This window comes from Mixophyes fleayi, chromosome 2 (genome assembly GCF_038048845.1).
Source record: "Mixophyes fleayi isolate aMixFle1 chromosome 2, aMixFle1.hap1, whole genome shotgun sequence".
Taxonomy (NCBI): domain Eukaryota; kingdom Metazoa; phylum Chordata; class Amphibia; order Anura; family Limnodynastidae; genus Mixophyes; species Mixophyes fleayi.
In genome coordinates this window covers 9,803,958-9,816,113 of record NC_134403.1, presented here as the reverse complement: position 1 = coordinate 9,816,113, position 12,156 = coordinate 9,803,958, and the positions used below count along the sequence as shown (strand labels likewise).

Below are 12,156 nucleotides of genomic sequence, written 5' to 3'. Positions count from 1 at the left end.
TCCTGTCTCTATCCCTCTCTCTAGCACAGGTAACAAGCACACAACAGCTGTCACTGCCACTCTCTGTAGCACAGGTAAAAAATGTACACACCTCCTGTCACTTTCTCTCTCTAGGTTTCAGGCACAGATAACCTGCACCTGTCCCTCTCTCTGTCTAGCACAGATAATATGCACACACCTCCTGTCACTGTCCCCCCTCTGTCTGGGACAGGTAACTTACACATTCTGTATCTGTCCAACTTGGTCTAGCACAAGTAATATGAACACACCTGTCATTGTCCCCAGCTCTCCACCTGTCTCCTGCCCCTCCCTCCCATCTGCTTCTGGACACATATCCTAGCTGTGGCTGTGAACCGGAGACAGGATCTGCTGGTTGTTGTTAGTAACCAGATCTCTACCCAGGGGAAGAGACACACTGCAAGGGAAACCTGTCATGTCCTCAGGTGTATGTACAGGTGAGTGAAAGGAGGGCTGGGGGATTACACTGGTGGTCTCTCCTTGTTTCCACTGTATGTACAGGTGTGTGACAATAGGGGATTACACTGGATGGTTACACTGGGGTTTCCTATATGTTCTCAGATGTGATGTGATGTCTGGGGGATCATATTAGGTGTTTCTATTTGTTCTCAGGTGTATGTACAGGTGATTTAGGGGAGGGTTGGTGGATTATACAAGGGGGTCTTCACATGTTTTTAGTTGTATGTAAAGGTAAGTTGCAGCAAGGCTGGAAAATCTTACTGGTTTCTGAGGGATTATACTGGGGAGCCTGTATATGTTCTCAGGTGTATGTGCAGGTGAGTGACAGGAAGATGGGGATTATACTGAGGGATTATACTGAGGTATCTATATATCCTCAGCCATATGTACAGCTGAATGAAAGGAGGTATGGGGGATTATACTGTATATGTTCTCAGGTATATTTTACAGGTGAGTAACAGGAGGGCTGGGGAATTAAATGGGGGCTTCCACATGTTCTCAGCTGTATGTAAAGGTAAGGATAGGAGGGTTTGGTGTTTGTTATGGGGTCTCTTCATGTTCTTATGTGAATGTACAGGTGAGCAACAAAAGGGCTGGAACATCCTGAGGGAAAGGAGGGCTAGGGGATTACATTGGGGGTCCCCAAATATTCTCAGGTGTTTGTACAGGTGACTGGCAGGAAGACTGGGGGATTACTCTGGGGGTTCCCTTATATACTCAGGTGTTTGTACAGGTGAGTGGCAGGAAGACTGGGTGATTACTCTGGGGGTCCCCATATGTTCTCAGGTGTTTGTACAGGTGAGTGGCAGGAAGACTGGGGGATTACTCTGGGGGTCCCCATATGTTCTCAGGTGTTTGTACAGGTGAGTGGCAGGAAGACTGGGGGATTACTCTGGGGGTCCCCATATGTTCTCAGGTGTTTGTACAGGTGAGTGGCAGGAAGACTGGGGGATTACTCTGGGGGTCCCCATATGTTCTCAGGTGTTTGTACAGGTGAGTGGCAGGAGGACTGGGGGATTACATTGGGTGTCCCAATATGTACTCAGGTGTTTGTACAGGTGAGTGGCAGGAGGACTGGGGGATTTTATTGGGGGTCCCCATATGTTCTCAGGTGTTTGTACAGGTGAGTGGCAGGAGGACTGGGGGATTTTATTGGGGATCTCCATATGTACTCAGGTGTATGTACAGGTGAGTGACAGGAAGACTGAGGGTTTATAACATTTATAATAATAGTTAATTCTTTATCTTTGCCTGTGGTATTACACTGGGGTATCTACATGTTACACATTGCAGGTACAAGTAAGTGATATGAGGGCTGGGGGATTATTTTCAGACTTTATTCATATAGCAGTTAACACAAAGGTGTTAAATTTATCCATTTGCATCATTCCCCGCTCCATTGGATCTTACAGTCTAAATTCACACAGACACTCAAACACACAGACACACATACACACACATACACACAGACACACATACACACACATACACACACACACATACACACACACAGACACATACACACACACACATAGACACACACACACACACACACACACACACACACACAGACACACATAGACACACACACACACACACACACACACACACATACACACACATACATACACACATACACACAGACACAGACACATACACATACACATACACACACACATACATACACACACACATACACACACACAGACACATACACATAGACACACACACACACACACACACACACACACATACACACACACATACATACACACATACACAGACACAGACACATACACATACACATACACACACACATACATACACACACACATACACACACACAGACACATACACACACATACATACACACATACACACACATACACACACACACACACACACACACATACACACACAGACACACATACACACACACATACATACACACATACACACAGACACAGACACATACACATACACACACACACACACATACATACACACATAGACACACACACACACACACACACACATACATGTCCATTTTTGTCAGTAGCCATTTATCCTTTCTGTAGGATGTCAAAGTCGTGGAGAAGATACAAACTCCACACATATCAACACCTGCTGCACAACCTTATGTGTTACAGTAAAATCCTACAATACATTGATGTTAGCTTCCAAGAGCTGACACTTCATGCCTTGGGGAAATCAAACACTCTACTCTTCTGTGTTCTGTCCACAGTAACAGAGTTATATCCTGGACTCTCACTGTTTACAATGTCCCTCACAACATTTACAAACAAAGGAAAGCTCTGGAGTCTGGTGCTTCTATTACATATCTTAATAGGTATCTCTAATTACCTGCTGCTGTTTACAGAGGCATTGCTAAGACTACTGGAGAAGCAAACAGTGCTGGGAGAGACAGAGATCTATAAAATGCTGGAGATAAACAGCTCCTCCTTACACCATATATAAAATAATTACTTGTGGCATTATAATTGTTGTAGAGGATTGTCTCTCACACAATATGTAATAATATAACAACCTAATTTACTTTTCAATCATAATATGCAGTAAAACATATATATATATATATCATACTTGCCAACTTTTGAAAATTCATTTCAGGGAGAAAATAAAAACCAAGGTGGGCGTGACCAGCCCCGGCCACTGGGTGTGGCCAGCTCCGCCCACTGGGCGTGGCCAGCACCGACCACGTACCGCCCACATACCATATAGTTGTGCCTCATGTTCATATTATTCCACAGTAATGCCCCCGATTCCTATACAACACAAAATGTGCAGCAGTTCAGTGTTGTGGAGATGGGCTGCATTGAGAGCCGCTCAATGTGCCACAGTGCAGGGCGCTGCACGCCGAGGGTTGCCGACCCCTGAACTAAAGTGTCTTCCACTATTGGAACAGCTTACAAAGTAAATTGTGTATGTGCAAAATAAAAATGTTAACTCTTACCTTCTCCTGGTTGGGAGGTAAGGCCCAAATGTACTGATATCTGACGCAGAATGATGTCCAAGAGCAAATGCAGAATATCTAAAGGAGTGGCACAAATATTCGATTTCAGAACAGAGCAATAAATTATACATCACTCACCTATTACACAGTGACATGGGGTGCAGCGGTAATCTCACAGGGGTGCCACAGCCAGGGTCAGTGGTATGCAAGGCGGGGGACTACTTAGTAATTATTTAGGCTTAGGGATGTTTTGAAAAAATAGATATGACTGGGGAAGGGGGTTATACGTCCAAAAAGGCTGTGTCTCCATATCACCCACGGCTCTACATATATATATTAAATTTAATTATCCCTAGTGAGGTTTGATTAAATAAAAAAAAAATCTGCAGCCTGTTCTACTGCATCCTGCCCACGGAATCGCGTCATATTGTGCCCACTAACCCAAAACGAAATGAGGCAACTGCGCTATTTCACAACGGGGGCCATAATAGAAATATAAAGATGGCAAGTATGCACTTCCTGTTGAAACATACACAAACTTTGTAATACTGAATGAGTATTTACTTTCTCTCCAGGTTTTCATTGACTCCACACTTTATTAACAGCCTCAAAAATGAAAATATTTGTGACCACATACTGCAAAGTTGATGCAAAAATTATTTACATACTATATATTACACAATGCTTTCACATCAGGCCCAGTTTACAGTCTATATTCCCTATTATATGGATAGAATCAACCAATGTTCAAAAGAAATAAAACATATCAGCATTCCTGCCCCATTAAAAAATAACTTTTCTTAATTCAGTTAAAATAATTCATCCAACCAGACAGCTTGCAAAGAAATATTGATTAATGTTTTATACCTATCTGATAGGTCTATCAGCATTCCTGCCCCATTAAAAAGTAACTTTCATTAATTCAGTTAAAATAAAATGTATTTAATAAATCATCCAACCAGGCAGCTTTTTATTAATATTAATGTTTTATACTTATAGTGCTTGAAACTTACAGCTGAGTTACTTGCCACCTCCGTATAGCACAATTAGATGCTAATTGCCTCTTTGTATTGTTATATAACATAGTATGGGCGAACTCACACATACAAGATGCCTCCTCACTTACTGGTCTAGGACTCCAGGCTGTATATATCCAGAGGGCAGCGTGGGCGTGGGAGCTCCGTGCTCCACCAATGGCCGGGGTCTTCTGGGAGAATAGCAGCGCCGCGTCATCACGCCGATGACGTCACCGGCGCATGCGCATTTTGGCCTCAATGAAATCGGCAAAAATTCGGGATTTTCGTGTCCTCTCGCGGGAGTCCGGGAGATTTCCCAGCGTTCCGGGAGTCTCCCGGACGATCCGGGAGAGTTGGCAACCATGATATATATATATATATATATATTTTTATATATATATATATATATATATATAATATGTGTGTGTGTATATATATATATATATATATATATATGTATTAATAATACAGAGGGAACAAAGCTGGAGAATCAGCATGTATGAATATGAAGCGGTTGGCAAGTACAGAGTGGATGGCAGGTGCAGCAGTAAATGTACAAAGTCTTTTAGGAGCTCTACATGGGTGAATGTTGAGGAGAGTAATCCCCAAACAACATTCAGTCCAAGTAGTGAGTCCCACCCGGTCTTTGTTAGTAAAGATGTTAAATATCGCAATGTTAGTATATTGGACCCCATCACTGTACTGCTATCCCCCTCTGCCCCATGGCCGTGCCGCTATCCCTCTCTGCCGCATTGCCGTGCCGCTATCCCTCTCTGCCCCATGGCCCTGCTGCTATCCCTCTCTGCCCCATGGCCCTGCTGCTATCCCTCTCTGCCCCATGGCAGTGCCGCTATCCCTCTGTCCCATGGCCGTGCCGCTATCCCCCTCTGCCCCATGGCCGTGCCGCTATCCCTCTCTGCCCCATGGCCGTGCCGCTATCCCTCTGTCCCATGGCCAAACTGCTATCCCTCTGCTCCATGGCCGTGCCGCTATCCCTCTGCCCCATGGCCGTGCCGCTATCGCTCTGCCCCATGGCCGTGCTGCTATCCCTCTGCCCCATGGCCGTGCTGCTATCACTCTGCTCCATGGCCATGCCGCTATCGCTCTGCCCCATGGCCGTGCCTCTCCTCTGCATCTTCTTGGTCTTCATGTCAAACACTTTTCCGGCTGGGTTCACCGAAGGTTAGACTCAAGTGTTCCAATGCATCTCAGGCTGATTATATTGGTTGTCATGACTTGTTTCTCAGGTGCTTAAGCATTACTATCAGTGCTGATCCACTGCTAGCATTGACAGGACTTTTGTCCAGATTGCAGGACATTTGGGAGATATATACTGCTAACAGGTGGAGGCGGTATTGAAAGGGTGGTTTTATAATTAATAGGTCCGTCCTCAGTATATTGGTTAGTCAGATGATGTGTTTTGTCCAAGTACTTTTCATACTTGGTGTATGTGGCTCAGCGGAACAGAAGTCTAACCTTGTCATGTATGCCACCAGCTTCCCACATAAACCGGTAGAACTACATCTGGGGGTATATTTGTTAAGCTGCGAGAAAATGGAGATGGTGCCTATAGCAACCAATCATATTTTAGCTATCATTTATTTAGTGCATTCTACAAAATGACAGCTAGAATCTGATTGGCTGCTATAGGCAACATCTCCATTTTTTCAAACCCACAGTTTTAATTATGTGGGACCCCAAAAAACTTATGTTACAATATTATGTTCTGCATATCTGAGAGTCGGGATACACCAAAAATAGATTATAGGATCCCACTTGGGGTCACACCCAATAGGTTGCTCACCTCTGCTGTAATCCACAGACCACAACACAAGTCACATAGTGTGGTCTGCGGTTCATGCATACTAAGATTTGCCCATGACATGGCAAAATGACTCTGCATTGTTGGTAAAGACATAACAAGTAGAAGTATTTAATGGAGCTTTATTTATTACTCCAATTCAAACAAAATACATTTAAAATGAATTTCCTGTCTAAGGTCTCCCTCAGCTTTCTAGGTTGTCATATTTTTACAGTTCTTGACTTTGTAATACGTAATTCTGGAGACCACAAATATTATGTTCGTGTAAAAGCAAAGGATTTTGTACAAGACTCTTTAACATCAGTAATATTAGTAACTGGCTCATAGCTGTGTTCATGTGATCGCCTGTTCTCTTCCTCATGTATAATCAATAATACCTTCAGGATCGTCTTACTCCAGCAGCTCTTTTCATTCTCTTTTCGATGTTCTTTAGGGTCTGGTGTTTTGTAATTATCCCACTTATTCTCATGAAAATATCTAAGTAGAAACTCTACTATAGCACACGACAATATATCACGCCGCACTCTATTACACTGCACCCTACAATATTCTAGAACACAGCTTACATTATAGAAAACAGCTCACACTGCATTCTACAATACAGAACAGTCCAGATAACAGATCCCAATAAAATTTAAAACACTGCACTCTAGAACATTCTAGTCCACAGCTCACAGTGTACACTACAATACAGAACATTCTAGAACATGGCTCAGACTGTCCTCTATAATACAGTGAAATCCAGAAGAGAGGTGCTCAACAATACACCATATTTTAGAACATGACTCACACTGTAATCTACAATACATTATATTCTAGCACATGGTTCACACTGTACTCTATATCATACCTGACAGCATTGCTATTATTTTCTGGGACATTGCTCCTTTTTTGACCTCTGAAATGGCTGTGGTGTTGCTGAAATGGCTCGGGCTGATCTGGGCATGGTTCTGGAAGATCTGGATGTGGTTCTCTACTCTACTTAATCTGCATCTATTCTTGGTTATTGTTGAAAGACTATTTTCCTTCATATTCGTTCATTCATTTCTGTACTTCACCTCTTGAGCAAACTGGAGACTGCGGACAATTAATAAAATACACCCCTAACGAAAGCTATTTTTTTGTTTATAGTCTCTCACGGCAAAAAGAAGACCTAGAGTAGATGGACTTCATCCACTGAATGAAGATGAGTGACTTTACAGGTCTGTTGAATGAGCTTGCTCAAACCTGCCAGGAACTGGAACAGATTAAGGCAGACCAGACAAAAGACCATAAGAGAGTATCAAAATCATTTGAGAAGACACTACTTTCCATCCTTAAACAGGAAGAGACCATCCTTAATCATGTAGAAGAGGAGCACAGAAGGTTAAGAGATCAGTTATCCTCCATCCAGCAAGACAATGACTCCGCCCTTCAAAATGGTGTGTGTCAAATTAACAATATGGTGCATGAGATCTGTATAGTTTCATCTCAACTCAAGCAGGCACTGGGCACCTCGAATGGCAGAGAACCAGTAATGAGGGAAATCCGGGACAAAGTATCTAACATTTTTGCAAGAAAGAATAGTATCAATATCAGTTTAAAAAAGGTGCATTTCATCCCTCAGCCTCTACTGTCTGCTACTCTTGGGGAGATATGTTGTGAGGAGCAATCTCTTGGCTTCTCTGCTCATTGCCTGAACAGAAAAGCAAACTACTCTTGGGGAAAAAACACAAACAAACCAATTCTTTTGAGTGATGAAAAACCACCTTGGGAGGAAAAATTGCACAACTCAGGTAATGTTGGTTTTGTTGGAGTGAAGATCATACTGGATAACGACAGTGATCAGGATTCTGCATCCAGCACAGAGCAATCATCTATGGAGAAAAAGAAAGAAAATAGTGCTGCTCAGACATGGAACACCTCTTCCAAAGATCAAGCAGTTATGGAAGTTGATTCTGCAGTTCTATGTCCTCAAACCCCCACCACGAGCTGGATGTCTGATATTAAGCATAGTCCATCTAAGCAGAGTAAGCAACATGGAACAAGACCTATGCTGAAGACTGAAGAAGGTAACAAGTCACCCAACCAACGTCATTTAGTACGTAGGCATATTCCTAGCGAATCATCACCAGTCAACAAATCTTCCTATCTGCATGTAAACAACCAAGAATCAAAAAGAAACTTGTTGAGGAACACAAAAGAAAGATTCCAGGACTCACAGCCTGACTCACTCACTAAGCATAACTCCTATGTTAAAAACACTAGCTTACTACAAGAAGACATAGAACTACTAGAGTCAAAAAACATGACCACAGAAAAAGGGCCAAAAGTGAACAGTCCTACAAGTGACAACAAGAAGACAGTAATTGATGATCTTCCATGTTTTAGTAATGATGAAATCCCTATCACCTTACCTGAACAAAATACACTGTTTCGAGCAACGGCAGCTTATGTATGTGAAGAGGACTCTGAAACCTCAGAAGAAACTTTGGAAGAAGTAGAAATAGATGGTGTAAGGGATCCAAAGGCTTGTCGACAAGTGGCTCTCAGGGACAGCCGGGTTCCATCTGCCAAGAAGTACAATGTTGAAGAACAGCTGACTAGTTGGAAGTCACAGAACCAAACGAACAGAAATAGCCAGACCCTTCTGACATCTTACGTAAACAAACAAACTTTAGAAAGTTCTGCACCTCAAGTAACACACGAAATGCCACTTGGTGTTGATTACATGCGAATGTCTGATGATAGGTCAGATAGCCTACGTAAGGACATTTTGAACATTCCTCCAAGATCAACTTCTCCTAGCGAGAGTGTGAGTTCATCATACACCTTCATAATAGAGACTCCCAAAACTAAAGAGCCAGGTGTCAAGTCTGGTACGTTTTCTCGCTCACCTCATTTGCCCAGTAAAGAGTCTAGAAAAAAACACGCAGTTATTACTGGGGCAGCTAAGAAATCTGAAATAAAGTCAATGCAAGAAACAAAAACTCTTGTGAAGGAAAAGCATAGACTTGTATCGAAAATTAGAAATCAGAGGTTGCAGCCAACTTCAACCTGGAAACCTGTACCAAGATCATCTTCAATGCCTTACATTGACAGAATAGCAAGGCCGCGGTCTGCTCCTTCTAGGCCCCTCAGGCCTGCATCCGCAAAGGAGAGAAGGGATTCTTTATCTAGCACATCAAGTTCTAGGTCCAACCCCAGGAGTGTTCATACCTCTACACCATCCAGCACCCTTTATGAAATTAGAACTCGTGTTAACCCTAATCAGTACTGCAGGAAAACTTCAAAGGCTTCTCAACAACTTCCACCTCCCAAGTATTTGAAAAAAAGTGAGCTTAATCTCACTGACTGCATTCTAGAAAATGGTGATGGGATAACCAAGCTTGTTAAACAATTTGGCAAATTTGGATCTGGCCGAGCAGAGTTAAATCTACCCCATGGTATACATGCCACAAACACAGGTTCCATTTATATAGTAGATTATGGAAACAGAAGACTCCAAGTGATGGATGCAAGAGGGAAAATACTCCAACAATTTGCCCTTGAGGCAAAGAATTACTTTGATGTTGCTGTGAGCAACCGAGGTTTGGTTGCATTGACCAACTCAACTGATCGCACTGTGGATGTATATAGCAAGCATGGGCGCCTTCTGCAAGTTATTTCCAGAAATTGGGGTACACCCCGTGGAATTACTGCTAACCATAGAGATGAGTTCATAGTAGCAGACATGAAATTGGGAACAATTTGTGCACTTACACTGGACACCACCACGGGACGTCAGAAGGAAAGCACACAAGTAACTGGATTTAACAAGCCCTACCTTGTTAGCTCCAACAGTCAAGGACTACTGGCTGTTTCCGAGAGAGGCTTAGATGGTGGTTGCTGTGTAAAGGTGCTTAGGGAAGACTTTCAACTTCTCAAGGTCCTGGGCCTCAAGGATACACCTGGGCCGAGTCTTTTTAATCCATGGGGAGTTTGTGTTGACAATGAAGGAGGGGTCTTGGTTGCAGACTGGGGACAGACACATTCTGTTATCTACTATCCAGCCAAGAAACCAGCTCGATTTATAGTAGCAGAAGGTCTCAGTAGTCCCAGGGGTCTGGCGTTGTGGCAAGACTCCCTTGTACTCGTAGCTGATAGCATGCACAACTGTATTAAGGTATTTCAGTATCAAGAAAGTGATTCATGATCTTTAGAGTTCCTTTGACACAGTCGTAATAATGTACATTGTACCCGTGTACCATCGTATTGTACATATAAGTAATGTAAGAGTGTTATGGAAAAAATTGTGGTAAATAAAGAGATATCTTAATGTGAATAACAACCAGTAGCATTTAATATTTATTTATTTGTGTAAATGTATGACCTCTAATCTCACACAGGGCGAGAGTTAGAAGTCGATGTACCCTGCAAAACTCCTATACATATATCTACAGATCTCCGGTGGTTGATGGATAACTCTGACTATCTACCCGTATCTAACAATGTTCTAGGCTTGTGTGAGAACAATAATGGTATTAAGAAAAATTTATTGTGGTGCTGTTATATACCACAATAAATATCCATTTTATAGAAGACACAAAAAGCACTAAAAACTCCTCTACAGCCCCCCCCCCCCCTTCGTCTCCTCAACTACTTCCCCCAGTGTCAGAACTACCATTGGTCCTTCAGGTGCGGTGCAGCAGGGTCCTTGGAGATAATGAGGCCCGCTGCACGGCAGATGCAGAGGGTCGGAACTAGTGAGCTGTGAGCCCCGGTTCCCTGCTCCCCTTCTCCCTGCACCAGGGCCCACAGCTCGCTAATTCCGCCTCTGACTTCCCCCATCCCTCCAGCAATTCTCAGTCTTACCTCTGTGCTGGTACAAACTGAGACTCCGTTCTAAAGCGATGCTACCGATAAACAAGTATGTATGTCTGCATAGTTCAGTAATGACGCTGTAATAAGGTATAACCACACAACCACATCGTCATATTCTGGTGCGGTAGGGGTTTGTGAACACAATAAACCCAACAGCATTTACAGTGACACTAAAACTCTGAATGCTGTCATTCCGACTTGGACTCAATTGCGACTTGATGAAAAACTGAATCAGAAGAATTCCGGCATCGCAGCATTCGGATTTTGAGTGTCGCTGTAAGTACTGTCGGGTTTATTGTGTTCGCTCTAATAACTTCCTCCGGTCATATTCTACTACTGGTTTGCTATTATGTTACCGATAAATTGCCAATCTATGCAATATTCAGATTTGATGATCGTTAGAATGCATTTACTTGAAATAGACCAGAGATTTGTTGTGGACCTTTCCAGAGGTAGCAAATTGATATTTAATGCATGTCCTGCCATTGAAATAAATGGTGCATGATGTGATAAATGTCAATTTGAAGTTTGCTACGTTTGCACCTTCAGTACAAAGATGTCTCAGAAATATGGGGAGAAGGAGTTTTAATGATAGGTTATTTTAGCAATTAACCCTAGAATTACATATAGTGATTGTTGTTATGCCAAGGTCTGGGTACCCTGATCTTATGCATCTCCAAATTCACAGGGAACGGCCTAAACGCATGTCCCAGCATATGACCTTATTCAGTATTCTAAACCACCTTGCCCTTGAGCAAGCCTGTATTTACACAAAATCTCACTTTCTATAATAAGCAGTAAATAGCTAATTCAAGGTGATTAAATTAATTTAATTTACAAGGGCTCCAAAATTTTAGAATGCCAAACAAAACCAATGACAAGTTACATTTAAATACTAAATAAACCACAATGGGACATTGTGCTAATTATTCCAGAACTCCGCTCTGACCATAAATTATTAGATAAACCCTCTTTTCCCCGGGTGGGTCATGGGCACCTCTGTTTCCAGCCAAAATTTGGTAATG

At 42.6% G+C, this 12,156-nt stretch overlaps 1 protein-coding gene across 1 annotated transcript; it reads left to right on the top strand.

Annotated features, from left to right (window-relative positions):
* The first annotated feature begins 321 nt into the window (after positions 1–321).
* LOC142140032 (uncharacterized) lies at positions 322–10,571 on the top strand. Its single transcript, XM_075197893.1, has 2 exons — positions 322–455; positions 7,421–10,571. Exon 2 carries the CDS (start codon positions 7,470–7,472, stop codon positions 10,461–10,463), a length of 2,994 nt encoding a protein of 997 aa, XP_075053994.1. The 5' UTR covers positions 322–455; positions 7,421–7,469; the 3' UTR covers positions 10,464–10,571.
* The last annotated feature ends 1,585 nt before the right edge of the window (positions 10,572–12,156 follow it).